The 27148-nt window shown below is 42.2% G+C and overlaps 1 protein-coding gene across 5 annotated transcripts in view; it reads right to left on the bottom strand.

Annotated features, from left to right (window-relative positions):
* Window positions 1-27148, bottom strand: part of NCK1 (NCK adaptor protein 1) — a 165408-nt gene that overhangs the window by 55276 nt on the left and 82984 nt on the right. For all 5 annotated transcript variants that reach the window (XM_073625494.1, XM_073625493.1, XM_073625490.1 and 2 more), the window contains one exon: window positions 9496-9739. In XM_073625494.1, the coding sequence (XP_073481595.1) occupies window positions 9496-9721 (226 nt within the window). In that variant the 5' untranslated portion in view covers window positions 9722-9739. The remainder of the gene's footprint in view (window positions 1-9495; window positions 9740-27148) is intronic.

Below are 27148 nucleotides of genomic sequence, written 5' to 3'. Positions count from 1 at the left end.
TTAAAAAATTCTACAGGTTGCATATTTTGCGCTACAGAGGAGGTCTAGGGCTAGAATTATTGCTCTCGCTCTACCAGTCGCTGTGATACCTCACATGTGTGATTTGACCACCGTTTTCATATGCGGGCGCTACTCGCGTATGCGTTCGCTTCTGCGCGCGAGCTCGTCGGGACAGGGGGGTTTTAAAAATTTTTTTTTTATTTTTATTATTTATTTTAAAATATTTTATTTATTTTTACACTGTTTAAAAAAAAAAAAATTGTGTCACTTTTATTCCTATTACAAGGAATGTAAACATCCCTTGTAATAGAAAAAAGCATAACAGGACCTCTTAAATATGAGATCTGGGGTCAAAAAGACCTCAGATCTCATATTTACACTAAAATGCAATAAAAAAAAAAAAAAAAAGTCATTTAGAAAAATGACATTTGAAAAAATATGCCTTTAAGAGGCGTGGACGGAAGTGACGTTTTGACGTGGCTTCTGCCCAGCAGTGTCATGGAGACGAGTGAGCGCCATCTTGGCCTCACTCGTCTCCAGACACACGACACAGAAGGACACGATCGCCTCCGCCGCTACCGACGGCTCCGGTAAGCGGCGGAGGGCACCGGATCGCGGCGGGAGGGGGGGGGGCCCCTCTCCCACCACCAATAAAAGTGATCTCACGGCGAATCCGCCGCAGGGACCACTTTTATCTGAAAGCCGGCCGCCGCACGAAAACGGGGATACCGGGGTTATGGCAGCTAGCTGCTGCCATAACAACGATATACCCGTTCAAACTTAGGACGTATATAGTCGTGCGGCAGTCGGGAAGTGGTTAAAGCCGACTCCTAACTTGTACGTAGGTAACGCACTTTCAAATAACACATGTATATGTGCATTGCTTTTAATCCTTCATGGCACCCCATTACACTACAGTGCACAATGTACAGTAGTGAATACTCATATAAATGTGTACTGCGATCTTAAAGGGGTTGTAAAGGTTAGTGTTTTTTCACCTTAGCCCCGAATTTCCGTGGGCACAACCCCACGTCGTTCTCTCCACGACTTCTCAGCTCTTCATTGAATAGATTGATAGCAGCACAGCCATTGGCCCCCGCTGCTGTCAATCAAATCCAATGCGCCGGGGCCGCGTCATATACTCGGCTGCTATGGACGCCGAGTGTATGACACGGGAGCACGCCTGCAAGGAACCCCCCCTCGGGAGAGAGCTTCCCAGATGGGGTTATCTATTGTGGGGAGGAGCCGCCGTGGGACCGCAGAACAGGTGGATTGGGGCCAAAATGAACTGCACAGTGGAGGGAAGTATGTTTTTTTTTTTTTATAAACAAACCTGTCAAACAAAAAACTGTACCTTAAGGCTCGGTTCACACGGGGGCGACTTGTCAGGCGACCTAGTCGCCTGACAAGTCGCCTCCCGTTCTGTACAATGGAACCGTTCTAAGGGGAGCGACGCAAGTCGCTCCGACTTAGAAAAAGGTTCCTGTACGACTATGGGGGCGACTTGCATAGACTTCTATACAGAAGTCGTTTTGCAAGTCGCCCAGGCAGTCGTGTGCAGGTCGCTTCGGTGAGGCGACCTGCAAGTCGTGCCGCCTCTGGTGTGAACCGAGGCTTAGTGTCACTTTCAGTACAAAGCAGGAGCACTCTGGTACATCTGGAGCCATTTCAAAAATGACTGGTCTGCCTCAAAGCATGCATAGGTTGTGAACGTGCCCCCCGAGGTCAGCTGGTAACCAATCTACTAGTGCAGTTACCCACTAACCTTACAGGCATACTAGATTATCACTTACTTTGTGATCCATACCAAGTCAATGTATTCATACAGTTTACAAAGAATTAAGAAAAGCATGAACATTACTTTTATACACTTTGAACTTGTAAAGTACAACTTAGGCCCCTTTCACTCACACGACCTAAAAGTTGCACGACTTTAAAAAAGGCCTGTGTAATCTTAAAGTCTATGGACCTCAAGTCGCATCAAGGTCAGACCAAAGTAGTGCAGGGACTACCCTGAAGTCGCATAGAATTGAATGGTACTCACTGGAAACCATGGGGTACGACTTGTCATGCGACTTTGCAGTCCCAAGTTGCACAAGTGTGAAAGGGTCCTAAAGGCAAAACTTTTTAGTTTTGGACAGAGTGGAGATGTATTAGAACACCTGTCAGCTTTTATTGCTACCTGTGAGCCCTGTCCTGTTTACCTTTATCACTGAAAGTAAAAGAAAATGCCAAATATTGAGTTGTCCCCAGAAAATAGAGGGGAATCTTCCAATGGGGACACTAGTTCTGGTGACCTGGGACTCTTAATTTGCAGGAATTTCCACTAACTTCCTGTTTTGGCTATAGAACAAGAAGTGAAAGGAAATCTCCCCAATGAGTTACAAATGTCAAAAAATAAACTGACTGGAGTTATGATCCTCCCTTATGCTATCCAAAATAAAATAAAATTAAGTTTTGCCCATAGTTCTACTTTAAAGTGGTTCTAAAAATAAACAAATAATAATAAACACATCATACTTACCTGCTCTGTGCCGTGGTTTTGCGTAAAGCAACCACAATCCTCCTCTTCTTGGGTCCCCCCTCTCCCTTGCTGTGTGCCCCTATAGCAAGCTGCTTGCTGTGGTGTCACTTGTGCATGCTCACTCCGGAGCAGCCTCTGTGTGTCTATGGGACACAGCATGGCTCAGTCCTGCCCTCCGCTCCCATCTCACTGGCTGTGATTGTATCTCAGCCAATGAGGAGGGAGAGACCTGGGAGAGCCTCGGCTCTCATGCAACAACTGGATTGGGATCAAGCAAGTATTCGAGGGGGGCGGGGGGGGGGGGGGCTGCAAACTCAATGCATGAAGGTAAAAACCTTCACCCTTTACAACCTGGCCACCTGATAAACATTCAAAATTCAACATTCAGCCAGTGCTATTGGCTGTCAGAATATGTTGTACAATAACCGCATCAGGAGACTGGTATTTAGCATGGATGGATAAATCTGTTAGTGTATGGCCAGCTTTTGAACCACCTATTCAACACTAAAAGGCCTTTATGGTAGCCATTCACAAAAAACTCAAAGGGGTTAAAGGAGAGTGATGGCAAGTTCAGAGGAAGCTGTCTTGGATGCTGAAGCTGAAGGTTGACTTGTGCAAGCATGTAGATAAGAGCTTGGATACACATGGCCTGAAGGGAAGGAGCTCATCCGTCAAAGTCAAACTTACCATTACCAGAGGTCTGCCACCATCATTTACATAACTTGTTTGCATGAGGTCATCAAAGTGCACAGCTGACTTGAATGAGCACAATGAAGCGTGGAAAACTAAATCTGTAATTTACTCAGCTGCTACCACAACCTCTACCTCCGACTACACACATGAACAACTAGTAAATCTTTAAACACAACTCCATCCTTCCAAAATCTTTTATAGTTTAGACCTAACAATAAAAAGATATAAAGTAATAGTAAAAAGTTTTCTTTTTTTTTTTAAACATATTTAAAAAAGTACCCAAATAAATTCCAAAGTAAAGTTTTGCCTGAGCAATTACAGTTTTTAGGTCAAACTTAGCGATGTTTTCCCAAACTTCCTGTCTAGGAGCATCCAGACTGTTTATGTCATATGAGTGCAGTGTAGCCGCTGTCAATCAATCAGCTGGAGGCTGAGGGGGGGGGGGGGGGGGGCAGTCTTGTGGCTTGCTACCCTAGGCTTTGGGGCGCTCTCTTTCTGAGGATGTTTGCAGCATTAAAGTAGATTCCTTCGTAGTTGCAGCAGGGACCAAAAAAAGAGGAACCATGGAAGTGAGCAATATAAGAGCTGGAAATGAAAGCAGCCACAGATTTAAAAAGAAAATTTAAGCAAAAAGGTGGTAAGTGTTGAGGTCCGCCTAACTACATTTTTTGTTACAATTGGGTTTAACAACACTTTAAAGCTGAAGTTTTATCTGCTTATATTTAGCCCCCCCCCCCCCCCCGTGCTTCTCTATGCAATTTGGGTAGATCAGGACTGGCAGGAGAGGGCAGTAAGATGCCGCACATAGCTTCCTGAAAACATAACAGCATCTCTTGCCTCAGCTTGACTCTTGGGAAGAATTATGCAACATTTTAAAATGCTTTGATAGGTAGATGTCAGTATGGAGGAGTGGGAGTTCCTAGGCAGGTGTATGAACATGTACACTGTCCTAGATATGTCCACATGCGATGCCGAGCCTCTGAAATCCAATGAATGAGAGGAGCAGGTTAGGACATTCAGACTGGAAAGGAAAAGGCTAGATGATGCCGGATGTCCACCAGCCAGGAAGTTAGGCGAGATCCATCTGACTTGATGCAGCTTTTAATGTACACTATGAGAAACTCATAAGTAACATCCTTCTACTGGAAGTGTGCACTGGTAAAAAAAAAAATCTGTGTGTCCAAGAGCAGATTGCACATTCCGAATGCGTCTAAATGCTTGTAAACACATGCAGGTAAATATCTATACAGAATACATAAGCCGGTTTATGCGTAAAAGCATATACATTTTGCACATAAATGCAAAACACCATATAACATTAAAAACATCATTTCTGTCGCATTTAAATATAAAAAAAACACAGGAGGTCCATACGAATTAGGCCTTAAAGTTCACAAATGTAGATGAATCAAGAAGGCACAGCAGCAAGACAAAATCACATTGTTATAAAAAGTATCTCTGAGTTGAATAAAAACCATCTCTAGTTCTCAGCCCTGGCAAACTAGATAACCTGCTTAGACTCCAGATCAATAGAAAACAGAGTAAGGGTTTTTTCATTTAGAAAAGAGAAACTGATTAAAATGGCTGATGCCATGCCCCCATATAATTACAAATATAAATAAAATCTTGATTTTTTTTTTTTAGAAACACACATTAGGCTCAATTCATGAATCGTGCTTCACAAGTAAGGCCTAGTTTACACTTGTGTTGAAATAAAGCAGTTGAGGAGTGTTTTTAAAGTGTCTGTAATCCTACAAAATTAAAGCTTATTAATACTCTGTTTAAGTCAGAAAACTTTTTTTCATAGAATTATGTTTTTTTTTCCCCCTGTACCAGTTCTACAATACCTGGTTGATCATGCTAGTTCCCCTCTTCCTGGTTGTAAACTGACCACACTAAGCAGAGAAGCCCATCTGTGCTACCATGGTCAGTTTTCATCCCTTCTACTCCTGATCTCAAATATGCCAAATGTGAATGGAGCCTAAGGCCATACTGCTGCTTTTAAAAAATAGGGCCCTCAGCATTGGTAAAGATAACTCCACTGGTTGGTTTCAGATCAGTTTTAAAAACTTGGTTTATGTATTTCAGCCCCAGATATCGACTTACACCAGAAAAATCAGCAGTCAGTGCTTTCACAGCTCACAGGTCTTTTGGGTAGGGACATGCAAATGAGTTCTGCCTACCGTTCCCAATCCAAAGATCGTTAGGGGTTCTTTTGATTATGGCTAAATTAATTCACATTTGATGGGGTCTGCATAGTTTTAGAGTCAAAGCCACTTGGTAGAGCTTTTATCATAACACTATCTTTTTACTGTTGTAAGAGTTTAATTCTGACCACCACTGTAAGGGTTGCATACCACTGACCACCAACGTAAGGGCATTTTTCCCACCGACTTCCAAAGGATTGGGTTGGAAAAGGGTTCCCTGAGACGAGAAAATTTTATGAGTGCCTTTGGGGCAAAAGCTTTTGAAAAAAAACTGCCTTGGATTATGCATTGTTACATTGCAAGCCCTTCGGAGAGAGGTTGGCCTAATTTATCATGGTTGTAGCTAGTTGAATTGAGTGGATTTGTGTAATTGGTGCCTCTTCTGCAATTGTTCATCTATAATTTAATTAACCAGCTTAAGGATTTCCTATGGCTAGACATTAGTAAGACTCGTCCAAAACTGGCTTTCTGTATGTATGTCCCTGGCACACCATTTAAATTGACATGTTGTGGTTTTAAGGACAAAAAAGGTGATCTGATTTTTGGGGTGTAAACACATTCCCTATCGTCAAGCAGATGGAAGAGAAACTGTCCTTTTTCATTTGTTTAGATGTGAAAGAGATAGACTTGTTTATCTAATAACAAAAAAGCTGCCGATAGGTAATAACTGCAGGTACCTACCTGCATTTATATTGTAAAGCGCTGCGTAAACTGTTGGCGCTATATAAATCCTGAATAATAATAATATACAGTTTCCACTGTACTGTGTCAATAGCTCTGCTAGGCGGGAATGCTGGGCCATTCTGATTCAGCCAATCTACAGCACTTCTAGTAGTGTTAAAACTTGCCTGCCCCCTTTTGCCTCCCACACATTCCTATTGGTTAGTGAGATAGTTGATCATAGTGATGTGCCAAATGGAATGTATGGGGCTATGTCAAGAGGAAGCAGGAGAGCCTTGACACTACCAATCAGATGGGAGGCACTAAAAGCAGTTTTAAGTATAGGGCTGACACTTTATACCAATTTATTTTTCTTGTTAGAACGACATTTCAGAAGTGACCTAAACTTGGGTAATTTCGAGGGATGCCATTGCTGATGTAGTTTTCTGGCTGTGTCTGCATTCATTACTTAGTCAACTCCAGACCTGTATAGGTACTCCAGGTCAGAGGATCAAAGTGTTGAAGATTTTCAATTAGCATGCAATCCAGGAACTAGCATAAATAGGAGAGGTCAGTATTGATAGTCTACATATTCTCTCAACATCTTTCCTTTATTCCAAACATTCTTGTCCATCGGCTCAATTCTAAAACACCAGGATAAGTATATTTACGTTCACAAAAGTGACACAATTTTGATGAGATTTGCAAAGTACAGTCACATAGTTCAAATGGATTCTTTAATAGAGAAGCACCCTGAAAACATGGGCAACATCAGTCTACTGCCCCCCTCTATGAGGAAATTGTGAGCACCTCACTTTTTGCAGTGAAAGGACCCTCCTCAATTTCATCTTACTTATAAATCCCTTCTTGAATATACATTTGTTCTACTTCAGTCTTGGCAATATAACAGCACAATGACAGTACTGTGCTCAGCACCACCGCATACATTTAACACAACACTTTGTTAAATGTATCAAATATTACATGTATTCATTTTAACAAACACTGCTTGTCGAAACAAACTGCTAGCAATAGAGAATACCACAGAAAATGACTAGACCTTTAGTAAAACTGCTGAACCAAGATAACCCTCAATGCCACTGTTAAAGGCCAAACAAGATGTAAAACTGCCAAAAATGTTACTTCCTAGAAATCATCCAAAGATCACCACCAACCCAAGTGTGTGTAATTGGATCAAAGCCACAGATAGGAATCGGAACCAAGTTTCAGAACGAATGACATGGCAGTTTGAGGCCTAGAATAAGGCATCTCAGCCAATGTCATTATGTTCAGTATGTCAATATGTTTGCCGCACTGCTAATTTAATCTCTGAATTAGGAGCTCAATATTAAGATTTCAGAGATGCAATATTTCTATTAAAAAAACACTGGGACAAAAATAAAATGGGTTTGATACCACAGAACTGTTGCTAGGTCATGGGAATTCAAACATGCATATATTCTTAGCAAGCATAAAATTAGCTTTATAATAAGCCCTCGCTGGCCCCTGAAGGCACAAGCAATTATCATTCAACTTCACAAGACATGCAGTAAAATACTTGTGCATGAATGCTACTTAACACTTAGGATGAGTTCACAATGGCATTAATAGCAAGAGTTTGAGAGGTGGTAAAAACACCCCTCACATGCCTATGCACAAGATACAATAGACAGCACATAGTGCTGTTCACACTATCAAAACAAGAAGCGTTTGTGTCACTTCAAAATGAAATCCTGTAGAGTCAGGAGGCATTTGAAGCCTTTCAACGCCTCCCATTCAAGTCTATGGTAATGCTTCGCAAACACTCTGACAAGCCTTTGCAGCTCGGTTGCAGGGCATTAAAAGGAGTTAATTTCTTTCACTTTCCATTGTGGAACAGCTTAACGCTCATCAAACGCTTCAAAACTGTGCATAGGGCACATTTTTAATGCTTGTAAAACTCCTAATACTTAAGCCGATTAACGCCCATACTAACGCCATACAAGCTATAGAAGCGTTTGTTAAGAGTTAGAAATTTAGTCAAGTGTGAACAAGCCCTCAGTGTGAACAAGCACCATTAAATATAATTGGAATCTTGATACTGAGCTTCGGGAATCACACTTAACCACTTAAGGCCCCTTTCACACTGTCGGACGCCTGTCAGTTTTATCAGCAGACCTGAACGGGCGCTCCATGCTAGTCTATTGAGTGACGGATGTCAGCGGTGACATGTCCGCTGACATCCGACCCAGTCCGATCCGCTAAAATCAGACGGATGCCCCTACGTTTGCATCCGTCCCTGACGGATCGGATGAGATCTGATGAAAACGGACATGCTGTCCGTTTTCGATCTCTCCATAGTAACCAGCGACGCTCGACAAGCCCCTCCCCACTCAGTGAGCCGAGAGGGACCTGTCATCCGCCGGCTCAGCGGAGATCAACGGAGTGATCTCCCGCTGAGCTGGCGTACAGAGGCAGACCCTGAGGCAGCGGATCTGCCTCGTGAGAATGAAGCCTAAGTGGTTAAATAGCTCAGCTGTGAACTGGGTCTCAGTCCTGTCCCTACACATTTCTCTACCCTCCTCCAGAGCACCTACTTTGTGCTTACATTAGGGATTAGAAAACTGCCATGCTGCTGGGTCACTGCTGGCAGGGGGTGAACTGAGTTAGGTCTCATGCACACAGGACTCTTTTCTCCTGGCAGCAGCGTTTTGGCAGAAAAAAAGCCTGAACTTTTACAAGTATTTTAGGTGCATTTACATTCATCAAGAGCTTGGGCGTCAATTCATTTTTTTGGCCAGAATAATAATTTAATCTGGCCATTGAAATTAATTAATGCTCAAGCGCTAAACGTGCCTAGCGTTTAGACGCGTTTAGCAGAGTCAAGCGTTTTTTTTCTGCCAAAACTCTGCTGCTCCTGGACGCACTGGTAGTGGGGCTTTTTCCTGCCTCTAAAATTCCCTGCAACTAAAGGCTGTTAAAAGCCTATGTGTGCATGGGCACATAGGCTAACATGCAGGGGAATTTAGAGGCAGGAAAGAAAAAAATTCCAGATTTCCCTAGAAGCAGCTGCAAAAATATCCAGTGTGCATGAGGCCTATAAACTGAAAATAGTTTCCACTGTAAACTTTGATGATCAGTTACTCCACAGTTCCTGAAACTACAGAAGCCAGTCTATTTGGCTTATTTACTTTTTGTTAATAACATGTAAATATTTGCAATGACAGCCTGCCTATAGTTTTACTTTGAGAATTGTGTGCATGCATGTTGTACATAGAAAAATGGAAGCCTTTTGCCTTTAGGGGCTTTCAATCAATAAGACACGTTAAAAACAAGCATTTGAGTTAAAGGTTTTGCAATACCAGTAGATGATCAGTCATATCTAAGGGATCAAGTAATGCAAAGTGATTGCTGCAGGTAGTGCTTACTTACCCAATGTGTCCTTTAAATTCTTCACAATAGAGGCCTTTCGAGCACTGTTCTTTCTCTCTACATAGTTAGAGGGCACAAAGCCAGTCTTGTTCATTGAATTCCGCACCCGCCACCAGGATTTTGAGTCATCTAGAAGCAGGAGTCGCTCATTCTTTTTGATGTCCAATTCTTGGTCTTGCTGGGCCACATAGTCAAACTTGGCGACCACAACCACCTCTTCTGTCATCTTCTAATCTTGTGGGCACTGTAAAACAAATCAAACAAAATTGATGGGTGTGAGCTTTCTTTACCCTTCCAATACATGGTACACCCCAACTATGAGACCTTTGCTTTATGCCTCACAATCCCAATTAAATACACTATGAACTTTCACAAACAGGCTCAGCTATGCAATATTAGCACTAAGCCCTAGATCAGTATTAAAGACTCAACCCCCCAAAATATTTAACACACACCCATATGCATTTTCACCTCTTAGCCACACCATTACTGATTTCTTCTCTGTAACTAAATAGGGAGAACAAGATACCATTTAATGTCTATGGCAGATGGGGAGACCCGGGCATACATTCCAAGATATTGCATCCAAAGCAAGTTGGAAGAGAACACCTGGAGAAACAACATGCAAACCATACACTATAAAACTAGAATTCATGGAGGTATGAAGCAGTGAAATTCAGGCACTAATTTTTTTAACAGAGAAAAAATTCTGGTAATATTTACTTAAAGCGGAGTTCCACCCACATCTTTGATTTTTTTAAAAAAATTACTTCTACTGTTGCATAATGCATATTTAGCAATTCTTACTCTTGTCATTAGTGCTGCCTTTATGATTATTTTATTGGAAAAAATACCTTTGGTTTTGCCTTCTTGGGGATTCCCATCTTACTTGTGGGCAGGAGAAGCCCACAAGCATATTCTTCCGGGATACGGCGCTGCTGTATTCCCCAGCATGCACACCTGCTCTCGCGCATGCGCAGTAACAGCACGTAGCGGTGCTGGAAACTACACAGGTTGCCATCACAACGGGCGGCCTCGTCGGAAGTGCCCGCCCCGTTATGGCAACCTAGCCCTCGGCACTACCCACTCACTCCTGGGAAATTATTATACACATTTCCCAGGAGCAGTAGCGAGCAGAAGCGCCAAGGCAAATGACGTCAGCCGCCGTGGCGAGGAAGGGGAAGATTAGAAGGGACCACATAGCAACAGGCATTAAAAGGTAAGTAAAAAAGAAAAAATGTCACTAACCAAGAACAAGAAAGCAGCAGATGGAATCACAACTCCTGATCTGCATACTAGCTCCAATCAGGTACTCAAAGTACTGAATTAAGTGAAAGAGTATGACAGAGGGAATAAGCAATTTTAGCAGAAAGGTTAGCGATGGCATCCTACAGATGTTTGCAGCACAGGATTCAAGGCAATAGACAGAAACAGGGAAGGCAAGCTAAGGTACCTTGATGTGGATGTAAACCTGATTCATGAAATTTGAGCTGGGCACATATATATGTAGTGTTTACTTATCTCTCTCCAAATCCCTAAGTCCCGTGTCTTTCTGCTGCTCTGTTCTTCTGACAATTTCTCAGACAACCGAGATAAAACCAGCCTGAAATTTGCTTCGAGGTGGGTGCTATAAATAGATTATCAGAGAGCTGGTATATTCACAACACATTCCTTCCTTCCTCTGCCTAAGTGGAGGGGGGGGGGATGTGTCTTTCTGCCAATCAGCTGTCACACAGTGTATGCCAAGAATCCACCCCCAGCCCAGTGGTGAACAGGAAGAGAAATTTTCTAACATGATGTGCACATTCTAAAGAATTAAGAAAGGGAGATTTGTTTCATCTCTGTATATCATCTGAGGCTGTTCACTTCACGTTTTCTGTTATTCTGTCCTAATTGTTGTTTGCTTCACAAAAAAAAAAAAAAACAACATCTTGAAAGTTGTGGGCATGTTCTCTAAATTAAAGGATGCAAATCGTCAAACAAACCATGTTAATTCCAGGTTGTGAGGCAACAAAACACGAAAAATGCCAAGGGTGGGTGAATACTTTTGCAAGGTATTGTATAAGCTCCAAAATTGATCATATGATGCTGAGAGTTGAAGAAGGCTGAACACGGGTCCTTGTGATCACTGATTTAATTAGAAATCACAGGCCTTATGTCACAATGCAAGTAACATCATGCACTTTATAATTTACTGATTTTTTTATATAAAACCTGAAGCTGCTGCAAGCACTAATCTGTATAACAATATAAATACCAATTCTTTTTCATCTGGGCTGGAAGTGGTTAAAAGTAGATCAGATGCAAAACCACCCAAAGATGTCAGATTGTTCTGATATCAAAGATGATGTTCAGATATCACAATTTTATTAAAAACTAGAAATTGCACATAGACATAAAAAAGGCAGATACATCGCTGTATATGTACAGGGGTCTCCAAACTATGGCCCTCCAGGTGTTCAGGAACTACAAATCCCATCATGCCTAGTCATGTCTGTGAATGTCAAGAGTTTTACAATGCCTCATAGGATGTGTAGTTCTGGAGGGCCATAGTTTGGAGATCCCTGCTGTATAATCACCTCGCCCTGACCGGGTTTCATCAAATATGACATTTGAGAGTAGCCCAGTCCTGACCGATTTCATCAAATGACAATTTGAGAATGTAATAAAATTGTGATATCTGGTTCACATCATCTGGACTATGGGTCACCCTGAGGAAGGCCTGTCAACTGACTCTGGGAGTCCTCGTTACCCTTAATGTGAAAAGACTCTGACATCTTTCGGTGATTTGCATCTGATCTACTATTAAGTTGCGTGTCCTGCAGTGTGCCAGGAAGCTTCTATTCATGCGAGTTATGACCTATTCATTTAGAAGGTCATGGAACTCTGGTAAGCCTCCATACATTCATTGTTGGTGACAATTTATTACACTGGTGGAGGATGCATGGATTAATTGTGAAGAGAAGAATGGAACATCACATGGACGTTAACTTAAAAGTGAAAATAATGTCCACTTGTATAGGTTTTGTATTTTTTTTAAGGTTACATAGTTTCTTAGGCATTTCACTAACCTTTGCACTAGAATTTCTTGGTTTAGCACAGCACGGTATTTTTAGTTATTCGTGACAAAGCGGATATCTCTTAGTGTGCTTGCAGATGGTTTTCACAACTAGATTTGTTTGGTTTATTTGACCACTTGCGTTGTCTACTATCGCTAGTTTTAATAGAACATAGACGTTATTCATTGCTTCTATGGCAACACTAAGCCAAAATCCTGTTAAGACATTTGGAAAGTCTTGCTGCCACTATAAGTGGATAAGAAGGGTTCAATGCTAGTTTAGTTGCTTGCCGAGATTGTTATGTCTGAGGAGAACATCGAGGAATCCTGGATTGTTGGCGGAGAGGGTTGATTGTTGGCAAAGAGGGTTGATTGTTGGCAGAGAGGGTTGGTTAAAAAGACAGAGTATTGTTTGAAATATAACTGTGAGCTTCCTGTTTCAAGGTCTAATCAGACAATACTTAAAACAGCTGCCTCAGGAAGTGGAGAAGCAGATCTTGAGCTTACAGAAAACTATTTTTACCTAATATCTGGAATGGGCTGCTGTTACTACTAAGCAAGCTGACTAAAAAGACAAACTGAATACAGTACATTGGAGGTTTTTCATTTCTAAAATTCTCAACAGACATAAAAAAAACTTCTGAAAAGGATAACTAGATGCAGAATTTTTTTTTTTATTTATTTAAGTCCAACTCTGGGAAACTTCTTCCTTGATGTGGGGCTCTGCGCCCACACTATTTGCTCTGCTACCCCTACCACCCCATCACTGGTTATCAAAAACACTGTTGGCTTCACGGCAAACAGGCTCCTAGCAACCAGTGACGCCGATAGTGGGCAGAGCCTGATGGGCTGTGGGAGGACTCTAGAACCAATAGCAGGCTGTGGATCCCCAACTGCCTGCTGTCAATCACAAGGGAAGTAGACCTGAGGGGGAACTAGGGACCCTGAACCCCTTTATCAGGCTCTGCCTACCCAACTAAAAAAACTCATCTAATACTGCACTGCCTACGGGGACATCTGCAGTGGCTAGCCGGGAAGCTTGGATGCCCTGAGGTTGGAGTGTCCATATGGACATTCCGGCCTTGGTGCACCTCCATGTGGTGCTTGCCCCACATTCATGTCCTGTTTCCAACACCTACACCAACATTTGTCACGTGGAGCCATGAATGGAATTCTAAAGCGGTCTTCTGTGTCTCTTTTCCTGTTTGCTAGAAAGGTTATCCCCAAATGTACAGCTAGCTGGGCACGCACAGCTAATTGTACAATATAGACGGCAGGCAAAGTAAACCCATTACTGCAAGAGAGTCTGGGGGCTACAAGCCACTTCAAGGCCAATTTTTTTTAATTAATGTTGGTTAGGGTTAGGAGAATGAGGGTTAGAATCCCTGTTGGTTTTTAACTACCATGTCCACACGGGAGAATCATTCTCATTTGTATTGGTGACTTTTCGCTCAGGCTGAAAGTTATTAAAGTATAACAAAAAGGTAAAAATGTTTTTTTTTCTTTTTTGGATAGAGGGGAGAGGGATTAGAATCCCTGTCTGTGCCCACATTTGTCCTGTTTACCATTATCATTAAAAGTGAAAGAAAAAGAAAAGCCCAAATTTTGGGTTGTCCCCAGAAAAAGTAATAGAGGGGAAATTTTCCAATGGGGGTACTAGTTCTGGTGAGCTGGGGGTCCCCAAGGAATTCCCTTAATTTGCAGGGATTTCCTCTCACTTCCTGTTTGGCTATGAGACAGGAAGTAAAGGAAAATCTCTTCAATGTGATACAGATGGCGAAAAATATATATGACATGGGGTTATAACCCTCCCCTTGCTCTATCCAAAATGAAGAAAAAAAAAAATATTGCCTATAGTTCTACTTTAAATCCAGAATTTAGAGTTGTCTTCAAAACAGGTACAAGGGAGATATTCAATGGGGAAACACATTCTGATGAGAACTGTCGGAGGGGAGTTACCTTATTAAACTATAACTAATGGTAATTTTTTTTTTTAAGTTTTGGATAGAGTAGAGAGGGATTAGAACACCCGTAATTTTTTTTTATTGCTGTCTGTAGGCCCGTTAGGAAGATTAACCCTCTCAATATGTCCTGTTTACCATTATCACTGAAAGTGAAAGTAAAAGAAAATCCCAAATTTTGGGCTGTTCCCAGAAAAGTAATGGAGGGGAAATCTTCCAATGGGGACACTAGTTCTGGTAACCTGGGGGTCCCCAGGGAATTACCTTAATTTGGAGAGATTTCCTCTCACTTCCTGTTCGGCCTTGAGACAGGAAGTGGACTGTTTACAAGCGGCAGGGCTTGTGAAATATTAACTAAGAGGCCGTTCATCAGCGAACTAGCAGTCCCATTCAGAACTACAAACTGCCAGCCACAATGGCCAATGGCAGTTGTAGCTTGTGCATTCACACGGATCTGTGAATGAATGCCATGGCCATGTGGGCCCTGCGGTTTGGGGGGGTGGGGGTTCTCTGCAGCTGCTGGAACAGGTTACATGTTCCACCCTAAATATGGGTGGAACATGTACACACGATTCAAAAGACGAACTTATCCTTTAAGGTAACAGTGTATATTTGCCCAGGCATAAAGGAGGGAGAAAATTGTTAAAGAGGTATTAAAGCCAAAAGCAAACATTATATTGCAGCTTACCAGCTTGATCATATCCCTTGCTGATCAGACCTGAGCGGGACGGATGCCACATCTGTGCCCTTTCAGTGTATGCAGAGAGGACACAGTCAGACTCTGCTAAGCTCTATGGGCTGCCCAATGTAAATGTACTCCGCTGTCTGTTTACATTAAGCCATCTCCGGTCGGACCTGGAATTAGGCAGGTGTAAATGGGCACAAATAATACCACAAAACAGAGGGCACACCGACCTAATGCATCATCTAAAGAACATAGCTTTATTAATGTAAAAAGTGGTAGAGTAATGCCCCGTACACACGGTCGGACTTTGTTCGGACATTCCGACAACAAAATCCATGGATTTTTTCCGACGGATGTTGGCTCAAACTTGTCTTGCATACACACGGTCACACAAAGTTGTCGGAAAATCCGATCGTTCTGAACGTGGTGACGTAAAACACGTACGTCAGGACTATAAACGGGGCAGTGGCCAATAGCTTTCCTCTCTTTATTTATTCTGGGCATGCGTGGCACTTTGTCCGTCAGATTTGTGTACACACGATCGGAATTTCCGACAACGGATTTTGTTGTTGGAAAATTTTATATCCTGCTCTCAAACTTTGTGTGTCGGAAAATCCGATGGAAAATGTGTGATGGAGCCTACACACGGTCGGAATTTCCGACAACAAGGTCCTATCACACATTTTCCATCGGAAAATCCGACTGTGTGTACGGGGCATTACAGTTGTATCAAAGCTCATCACAAAGAACAGCTCCATCCAGTCTACAGTACATCACAGCGTGTGACGGGACTAACGGGGGATCCAATAGGCCAAAGCATTGAGGACTCGCCTCTTCCTCAGAGCAGCTAAGAGGCTAGTCAACAAAACGCGTTAGCCTATTGGACCCTCTTTTTGTCCTGTCACACGTTATAATGTACTTTGGACTGGATGGAGCTGTTTGTTGTGATGAGCTTTTTGATACAACTGTTACTCTGAGTATACCACTTTTTACATTAATAACATTAATGTTCTTAGGATAATGCACTAGGTCGTTACGCCCTCTGTTTTGTTTCAGTGGTTCCAGACTAATGAGGGCAGCAAGACAAGGCTTATCTATGAAAGCCAGAATGGAAGTACAGTCTACTAGAGATCAATGGGCCCACCCTCAAGCGAAGAAGATTTGTGTCTGTTACTACTTGTACATGGACACAAGTTCATTTACACCCACCTGTCCACAGGGAGCTAGGGAACTTCTGATCAGGTCCGCCTGAAAAACTGACAGGTGGACCTGATCGAATGCCTGTGTAAAAGGGGCCTTAGATGTGATGGCTGCATTCAATTTTATTTTCAACAGAACATGCTGTCCTGCAGATGTAGCAGTTAAAGGTTGAGACAAACCATAACACTAACAGGGGTGCTTACAAAACTCAGCTTTTTTTTTAAATGTAAAACCTAAAAGGAATAAAACCAATGCAGCTAGAGGACAGATAAACAGCAATATATTCCATTTTTGGTTTTGGGTTAAGATTGCTTTAACTTCATAAAAGGTATGTGTCATCTTTAGTTTTCATACCTGCATTCAAACCTCAAGTAGCAAATTATAGTAAGAGGATTTGAAACCTCAACATTATAGGCCAAGAAATACTGCTTCCTCTAAGTGACTACTCGCAGGTTTTTCTGTGTAGACATACAGCAATAAAAACCAAAGTAAATAATGGTGATGGATCTAACATTTTTGGTGCTCCTAAATCACTTTTTTCCCTCTCCTCCTTTGTTTGGAAGGAAAAGCTAGAAGAAACACCGCTGTATCCAGGCATCTAGCCCACTGCACTTCTACATATATACTGAAGGTGGCCTCCCCCATACAGGAAAGTTTTGTTCTTTAATAATGTGCCCACACTTTCTAAAGTGCTATACAAAAATCATGAATCCCTGCTGTAGAAGGAAATAATGTCCCCATCACTTTGTCACAAAAGTCTCCTGTCAGAAACCTGCAGATATGGCTGTTCTGACTTTTCCTGGCAAGGTCAGAGCTTGCAGTTGAGCACCACGCTCACTATAATGGACCAACTTATTGGCCAATAGGAATACAATTTTAAGAACTATGAACAAGCACAGTGGGTATGTGTAGGCAACTTTCTACCTGCAGCAGGTTTGTCTGCTTTTTATCCTAACAACAGAGGGGGGTATGATGACAGACACACAGGAATGTCAGAACTTTGCCTGTCATAACAGCCCAGATTTATGCTGCCGCATTGTGCAGTGCGTTTCCTATCTGCCGCCATTTTTTATTTTAAGTCCAGAGACAGAAACTACTGGTTTCCTGTAAATGCGGTTTATCCTGACAGGAGAAAATCAGTGTTATAAACTCACCTAAGCGACATTTTTTCAAGTTTAGCAACGTTTGGGTTTTTTTTTCATTGACCAGAGTTTAACCATTTGCCCTCTGGAAGATTCCCCTCCCCCTTTAATGACCAGGCCATTTTTTGCGATACGGCAGTGCGTTACTTTAACTGACAACTGCGTGGTCGTGCGACACTGTACACAACCAAAAGTTATGTCTTTTTCCCCACAAATAGATCTTTCTTTTGGTGGTACTTAATTAACTGCTTTTTTTTATTTTTTTATTTTTTTTGCACTATAAACAAAGGCTGACATTGGGGGGGGAAATATTTTTTACTTTCTGCTATAAAACAAATCCAATAAAAAAAAAAAAAAAAGTCTTCATCAATTTAGGCCAATATATATTCTGCTACATATTTTTGGTAAAAAAAGTGTATATTGATTGGTTTGCCCAAAAGTTACATTGTCTACAAACTATGTAATATTTAGTTTTCTGTTTTTTTTTTACCAGTAACAGTGCCGATCAGTGACATATAGCAGGACTGCGATACTGCGGTGGACAGTTGGAACACTGACACTTTTTGGGGACCATTGGTAAAAATATGCACTGTCACTGTACTAATGCCACTGGCTGGGAAGGAGTAAACCTCAGGGGGGCAGTCAAAGCGTTAACTGTGTGCCTAGCCCAGGGCTCAACAAACCCCGGGCGCCAGGTCGCATTTGCAACTAGAATTAGCAACCTGGCACCTGGGGCGGCACACCTGCAGTATCCTGTCTCCGTGCGGACCCCGACCCCCCCTGCGATCACGTCGGGCCACGCCAGCCGGTAATTGAGGCCGCGGCTTTGTGGCCTTCTGCAGTACTTCTAGAATCTGGCGCCATCTGGTGGCCGTTGGTATGACAACACAACCAGCAATGCCAATGCAATGCTAATGGAGCTTCCCCTGCCTGTTTTCACTGCCCTCTCATCTCCTTCCCAAAGTGGAGAAGAGAAGGAAGTGATTGCAGGCGTCATCTGGTGCCTTTTGCCTAATGGTGAATGTTGGTAGCCCTTTTTTTTCATAATAGCTTTTATTTTTATTTATTTTTTTCTTAATTAAAATTAATTTATTTGTCATCTACCTGCTTGGCCCCTTCCACACGGGCTGTCTGATCAGGTTTGCCTGTCAGTTTTTCAGGCGGACCTGATCGGACCCTTAGAGCCCTTTCGCACCAAGCCGCGGGGGGCGCCGGCGATAAAGCAGTGCTATTTTTAGCGCCTCTTTACCGTCGACCGCCCCGCTAGTGGGGCGGTCTTTCTGTGTAAATTTAGGATTGGTTATTTTTTAGATTGAAAATAAAGCTTTGTCGGTCGTATAAAAAAAAAAAAAAAACTGGCTCCTAACTTTTTTAGCTGGCTCCTAGATTCCAAACAAATTTGTCAAGCCCTGGCCTAGCCAGTGTTTGTGCACTGTGTGGGAGGTGCTTCTACTAGGGGAAGGCATTGATCTATGTACCTGCTCCAGGAAAACGGGATCAATGCCTTCCCCACTGACAGAACGGCGATCTGCCTTGTTTATATAGGCAGATCACAGTTCTGGCTCTCTGCCTAACGATCGGTGGCGCTCTGCCTAATGATCGGTGGGTACCGGCGGACAGATCAGCTCCCATTGTGTCTAATCATAGCGGGATTAGGTCGCTGTCGGCGAACATGCACGCCCCAGACCAAGAAGTGCGGGACCACGTACAAGATACATGATCCGGCGCAGAGCGGCCGCCCTGCCGCAGTAGATGTACAGTGGATGATCCGGAAATGGTTAACAGCGTTCAGCCTTTTTTTGTTGTCAAATTGTCCTCTGATGAACATGATTTTAGGACGTTCAGAAAACATCCTCTAAACTCCCGTACTAATAAACTGATGGACATGGACACATAGGATAACATTAGGGGAGTTCAATTCATTTGCATAGTTTAATCTGGCAAAGCAACAAATTAACCTTTAGCATATAATTCACCAATAAGCATGGCAGAGCATTTCACACATTATAACATTATGTGGCATTTCCTGCGCTGATTCCAATCACTGGATAACACTGATGGTGTCATCAGGGCATTGGGTTGAATAACAAGAAGAGCTGTCAGATGATTGCTTGTACTTTCATATGATGGATGCCTCGCCGATACTCCACTCAGAAACCAAAGAGCAACTGGGCACAGGAAGAGAGAGCAGCTGCAGACTGCTTACTAGAAGTGCTGTATTAATTCACAAGATTTGTCTCACACAGTCTGAAGGATAAGGCGAGTCTAGAGGGAGGCAGATGCTGCTTTGCTTTTCTTATTATAAACATTGTTAACGAAAACAAAATTCACAAATAGACCTTTCATTTGGTGGTATTTGATCGCCATAGGATTATTTTTTTATTATATAACCTAAAATTTTGAAAAAAATTTTTTTTACGGATATAAAACATATCCAATAAAATGTAATTTCTTCATAAATGTCACAAGTGCTGGCAGTAATCAGGGCTGATACTGCCAACACTGCGTTCTTGGGGGGCACTAGTATAGTTCTGATGGTGATCAAGATACTAATCCATACAGACACTATACTAGTAATGGTGATCAGTGACTTAGTGTGACCGTGATAGTTTGGCGGGCAATCTGACACTAACTGGCTTTGAGAAACACTAACTGACTGACTCTGGTGTTGCTAGTGACACAAATACAGTGATAATACTGTATTAAGGACACTGGGTGACAGTAAAGCAATCAAGGGGTTAAAGCATTTGTTAAACCCCCCCCCTTTAAATGTTATACAGCACAGTGCTTGTGCTGTGTTATTTGGCCCCCTGTAACATCTGAAATACCTGGCTGATCCTGCCAGTTTTTACCCTCCCCTCTGTACGCTGACCACATGGTCACAGTACGTGCCTCAGTCATCCGCAGCTATCCTCCGTCTCCCTTTGTCCTCCTCCCCCCTCCCCTCCCTGCCTGTCAGCTCTCACTAGCGCTGCTCTGCTCCTCTCCCTGCTGCTTCAAAACCATCTCAATCTTTATATCATCTCCTCGGTCAGATAAAAAGCTGTAACCAAATGTCGGTGCTTTATATAAAAAAAAAAAAGCAGATTTCTCTCCTCCCCGGCTGAAGTCAGCAGGGGAATCTCGGCCCCGTCTGATGGCAAGAACAGAGCCTTGAGTCACGTGATTGCTGGGAGATGCTGTGAAAACAGGTAGAAATTAATTTTTTATAAAGCACAGGCACTAGGATACAGCTTTTTATCTGACAGAGGGGATGATATAAAGATGAGATAGTGGCTTAACAACCACTGTGTGGCTAAAAAGTGTATGCAAGTGTATGTGTGCTGCTTTTACCAACTGATCATCTAGCTGGAGTCTTTCCTTGCTTTCAGTTCTGAACGATAACTGAAAGCAGGGGAGAAATCCAGCCAGATCTGTGTGCTGTGTTTACCAACACACAGATCTCTGCGCTGTGATTGGCCGCAGCCGATCAGAAGGTATACAGTCAAAATGATTGGCTGTAACTCGACGACAAACTTGTGATGTGTCCAATCACAGCTTAGGTCAGTAGGGTGAGCGTGCATGCACGCTTCTAAACCAGGAAGTACAATGCGACATACAGGTACGCCATAGTGCCTGGGCATGCCACCCGCCAGCAGTAAATGTACTGCTGGCGGTTGGCAAAAGGTTAATAAACACTTTACTATAAAAACACACATTATAACCAAGAACCCTCACATTAGATGCCACATCCAGGAGTAAAGGCCAGTGATCTAATCTGGACCAGCCACTCTTTCCCACATCATCCTCCTCACACCGTGGTGTTTCCGAAAAGACCCTGCTAATATGAAGTGTCACCAAGGCACTGAGGTGAACAGTCAAGAAGGACCTTTCCACTCTACAGTCCAGAAGATAGATTTGGGACTTGACAAATGTAGGCAAGCAAAAGGGCTTTTTTTTTTTTTTTTTTTTTTTTTTTTAAGACAAGAGTGCCTTTGGTATATGTCCTTTAAGGCATGGTCCCACCCTCCTCCGTGCTTAGAAAAATACCTTTACCATTATTCAACAATCTTTACTGTACAGCCCTACCAAGAATTGCCTTATATATCAGGATTCTTATTTTAGGTTTTTTTTTTGTAACTTATTTACAATATAAAATGTACCGTATTTGTAAAAATGAAAAAGCTATAGCAGAAACACAGGTACTTCCATGTGTTTACTCGATTATGTGTGATACAAGACACTTCATCAGGTCACGTGTCCTTTTTATTTATAAATGTGCCATGAACAAGAGCTGCAATTCAACATTTTGCATGCACCATCTAATGGTGAAATATGGTATTTCTACAATGCAAAGTCTACGTTGAATAGTCTACAATGCAAAGTTCAATGAAAAAAAAGTTCAAACAATCGGCATCCAAAAAAAAAAAAAAATTGAATTTACAGGTAAAAATAGTTTTTTGTGATAAAATCAAGTTCCGCTACACACCTTCCATCTCAGAACATTCTCTATTGGTTGGCAATGCTGCCCATCATGTTAAAAGGACAGTGGGGCTAAGCTCAACATTAGAACAAAGTCAAAATTTCCATGTATCTTCAAACTATCTAGATCTTTGAAACAGTTTCAACATGCAGGTTCCACTGAAAGTAACCCCTGCTTGCACTTTTATATATCATATGTTTTTTTTTTAGTTGCCCAGTTTTGACAGAGAAAAAAAAACAAAACAAAAAAAAAAAAAACCAAACACACACACACACACACACACACGCGTTGGCATTTTGAGAGAGAAAAAATATCGAGAGCGACTTCGGGAACTTAATATGTACAGTCTGGGGGAAAGAAGGGAAAGGGGAAGCATGATGGAAACCTTTAAATTTATCAAGGGAGTGAATAAGGTTCAGGAAAGCAGTCTTAATATGAAACCAAAATCAAGAACACAAGACCTCAAACCAACTGGAGGAAAGTTCAAAACTAATCTTAGAAAGTACTATTTTATCGTAAGGATGGTTGACAATTGGAATAAACTACCAACAAAGGTAGTGAGATGGACAACAGTAAACGGCTTCAAACATGCTTGGAATAAACATAAATCTATAGTCAGACAGACAATGAGGTTAGTAAAAAAAAAAAAAATTAATAAAATGGGCAGACTATTGACTACTCAGCCTTTTTCTGCCGTCACTTTTCTATGTTAAAAAAATAAAAACAATTTTAGACTTGCCTGTAAAATCAGTTTGTACAGTGCGAGGCACATGCTTAGTTGCAGATGACTGGGTTATTTGCTACTACCTTCAGGTAATTGGACACTGGCAAACCAAACTTTTAGGACCCCCATAAAACCCCCTCCTACTGACAGATAATAAATAATCTGTTTGCTTTTATGACCAATCATAAAGTACAGGCTTAGGCATATGTGACTGGGACGTCCAAAAGCAACACAAGCTGGAGATCGTCCAAGTACCAAGTCCTCCTGGGCCAGTTTGGTGCCATAAGAATCGCCATAATACCCCACAACCTTAATCTGCGGAGCAGTCACAGAAGAGGAGTGGAAAAGCTTACATCAGGTGAAATTTATCTCAGAATCACCAGATAGTTTACTGCAAAATCCAAAAGATCCCTGGACATGGCAATGATCTTACCCAGTGTGTTGCCGAACCAAAATGCCAACAGGTCCACACCCATTGTCCCCTACCTGTGACAAAGTTCTTGAAACTCCTCCAGGTTGAGGGACCACTCTCCTTGCTCCAGCCATTGATGACTTGGACGATGTCCAAGGAGATGAAAAGCGTCTGGAAGGACTCCACTGCCGCCATTTGTTTTTAAAGCGCTTATTTGATCTACTAAATGACACCCCCCCATCTTGTGGATAGCCGGGTGTTCCTGGTCTAGTGATTTGGAGATTCCAAGCGTCCATTTAAATTTGTTGTCCATACAACACAAGATGTATGTTCTCTTGGGTTCAAACGTTTTGGTAAGCCATCTGATTATCGGTGGTGGTTCCCCTCACTTTAGCCATACATCCACGTTCACTGTTTGGATATCAACATGAAGTCTGAACTTTTTCTGAACTGTGTCATTTTGCCTTTGACCTTTTATGGACATTTAATCACTTGTATGCACGGATTATCACATATGTTTACGTTATTTTATTCTTATTTCAATATTGAGAGCATTTGGGTTCACTGCCCACATTCACCTGTATCATGCTAAGTTTATTCTTTATTTAACAGAGCACTACACTTTTTGTTTTCCTATGGCTGAGGAAGGCATCTGACACTTTTCTATGCCTGGAAGGTGAACTGCTATCAAGGTAATTAACGTGACGCTCCACCCAGGTCAGAATCTATTCCGATTCCTCCTTGGCTGCCTGTATTCTTGTACCCCTTGATACTTGATGTTGCCACAGTCGAGTGTTGTGTGACTGAACATGCAATCGAAGCCTTCAAAGTTCACACTGTCAGTGCTGAATGCCGAAGGGACAGTCTAATGGCTCTGAGCTCCAGAATGTTTATGGGAAGTTTGGATTCCTCCACTGACCGGGTTCCTGAGTACTCCCTCTAGTCCAACAGATTTACATCCATAGTGAATCTCCCAAGATAGAGGAAGAAACAACCTCCCGGACTTCAACGTTAGATCAAAAATCCCCCAAGACATTTGTCAAGTAAAGACAGACCCAGGACTGGTTTGTATCCAGGACCAATCCTAAGTATTCCATATGGTGAGTAGGATCCAATACAGACTTCTGAGAGTTTAGGATCCACACAAAGTTATGCAGTGGCTGCACAGTCCGCTGTATATTGGCATTAAAATCCTGGACGAAGCGATCCTTCAATAGCAGGTCATTCAGGCAGCCCACAATGTGGAGATTCTGAAAACGAAGAAGAGCCAGAACAGGGGCCAAGACTTTCAAGAAGACCCAGGGATTAAGTTCCTGCTAGAAGAAGAGTCATCACTATGCAATCTATCGAGGGGCCCATTTGTTAAAGCAATACCTGTTTGCCCTTTCCTGGCCACTTCAGGTATTTCACTGGTCAGATTAAAAAGTAGAAGTATAGCCAAAGCAAGTGCAGTAGAACATAAGACTGACAGCACCCAGGTCTCTGCTTACAGAATTCTGAGAACTGAGCGATTAGCAGTCTTCAATCACTCAGTTCTCAGTGTAGAACCAGGGGGTGGATGGAGCCTGCATTCATCTAGGCAAGCATTTTTTATTTTTTTTTTCTAAATCCTGAACTCATCTTTTAAATATCCATTTTTCACACTTCAAACAGTGGTTTCTCCTGCCAGCTCATATATTCTGAAGTGACAAATGACCCAGGTGGAAAAACCGCAGCATGCAGCAGGACACTGGGATTTCCAAACATCTGGAAGCACAGAGTATTCGCATAGAAGTGGGGTTTTAAAACATGGCCCACTGAAACCGTAAAGAGTATGTAAACCTAACATTAAATATTCCTGATATGTGCTTGCTGTACCATGTACTTAAAAGTAGAATAAAATAAAATACTGAAAAGTATCCTATTCTCTTTGCATTGTTTCCTTTGTGTTAAATCCCTGGTGTTCCTGCCAGTCCCTCTGCTTTCCTACTAAAAACTGACAACACTAAACAGGAGAACACAGCGTGGTTGACAGTCACCAGCTCTCTGCTCAGGAAGAACTGAGAACCAAGCGATGAGTGATGTTCGCTGGGATCTCAGCCTGAGAGCCGGCAGAGGACAGATGCAGCATCAAACCCATGCTGCATCCACCAAGGTAAGTATGGTTTAAAAAGAAAAAAAAAAAAAGAAATCTCATACTTCCCTTTTAAATGTTTTGTTTATCTTCACACCCCGTCTGCCCTCTATAATATTTCCAGCATAGGGCCTTTCAGTCCAGGTAGATAATGGAAACATCCCTCTTATTACATAGAGAGAAGCAGGGGTTTAAGAAATCCTGGAAATGTGTTTTTAATTCTCAGTCAAAGCAACTCAAACCTCCATATTCTAGAAAATTAACTGGTTATTAGCTTCCTCACTGCGAAACCTAACTTGCCTAGCCTTTATAATTTACCGACAATAGCTCAGAGATTGAGTATATTAAAGAATGTTGAAACATTTCATAAGAAGCGAACCACATTAAGCAATGCACAGCAGAGAAGAGTAACAAAATCAAAGTCAAACTATCGGGCAGTGACCTCTATGCCACATTTGGCTAGGTCTCCTAAAAGCCTGGCAGACAAGCAGATGTGGTCACTGCATTACAGCACATACGTTTATCTTGGTGATTTAGCAGTAGACCTTTGCCAGAAAGATGCCCAACAGCTGAGGGAACAGTTTTTAAAATACAAAAACCTCAATAGCTAAATATCCAAGTTAATGGACAGATTTATTATAGATAAATAAGATAGATTATATATAAATAGGATAATCATCAATTTTAATCAACCTGCAAATACACAAATACCGATGAACAAATCTTAACTTATTCATCAAAAGTCTACACCTGACCCACCCTCTCCCAAAGTGATGTACTGGACACAGAGCATACCCATCAAGACTAAAATAGGCAGTTGTGCTGAGAATTGCATAACAAAATTCTATAAAATTCCTCATGGTACTTGCACTTCATTCAAACTGAAATTTAGCAGTCTTTACACCCGATCTTTTTCAATTTGAAGAGTTGCTTTGCCTACAGCCTCAAACAAGTGCAGTGCAGGCAGGAACATTCCTATAGAGAGGGAAGTGTGAGACCCTTAACACCAACCTGACAGGGGACTATAAGAGCCCTTCCACACTGACAACACGGCCACGTTAGCAGTAAAGTGCCGCTAGTTTTTTAGCGGCGCTTTACTGTCGTTTTAGAGGCTCTTTTAGGCCGCTAGCGGGGCACTTTTAACTCCCGCTAGCGGCTGAATAAAGGGTTACAAAGCGCGGCTGCCGAGGTGCTTTGGCGACGCTGCCCATTGATTTCAATGGACAGTAGCGCTTTAGGAGCACTGTATACACCGCTCCTAAAGCGCCTAAAAGAAGCTGCTTGCAGGACTTTTTTTTTACGTCCTGCCAGCGCAGCGCCCCAGTGTAAAAGCACTCGGACTTTCACACTGGGATTGCAGATGACACATTTTTCAGGAGCTTTACAGGCGCTATATTTAGTGCTAAAGTGAACCTGAAAAACGCCTCCAGTGTGAAAGGGGTCTAATTAGCTGCCAAAGAAAAATCAACCTTTATAAACAATTCCTCCATAAAGAAATATCAGACAAGGGGAGGTCAGCCTTGCTAAAAAGGTGGCCTACACATTCAATCCTGCCATTAACAGCCTGAAGGGGAAGAGATCACTGAAGATTGTAGGCACTGCAGACAGATAAATGCAGATGAGATACCTAGAAGGAAGCAATTTTATTTGCCAAAGAATTTGTATTTCAATTGCATGCAGCAATCCTGATTGGCTCCCAAGCCTGCCCATCCCTCTAGTAGTTGCATTGCCCTGCGTGGTTTTGCCTGCAATGCACATATACTATGTAAATCAGGTCTAACGCAGTCTGTTGTGTACACTACTCTACTGAAATCAATGGGAATCTGACCTGCTTTGACATGCCAAACACACCTCAAAAGCAGTGTGTACACAAGCCCTAATAGTAGTGAGTTCCTA

The sequence above is a fragment of the Aquarana catesbeiana genome, linkage group LG04, assembly GCF_042186555.1.
Source record: "Aquarana catesbeiana isolate 2022-GZ linkage group LG04, ASM4218655v1, whole genome shotgun sequence".
In the NCBI taxonomy this organism is placed as follows: Eukaryota; Metazoa; Chordata; class Amphibia; order Anura; family Ranidae; genus Aquarana; species Aquarana catesbeiana.
The sequence above is the reverse complement of the archived record's forward strand: the minus strand, read 5'-3'. Positions and strand labels throughout refer to the sequence as shown.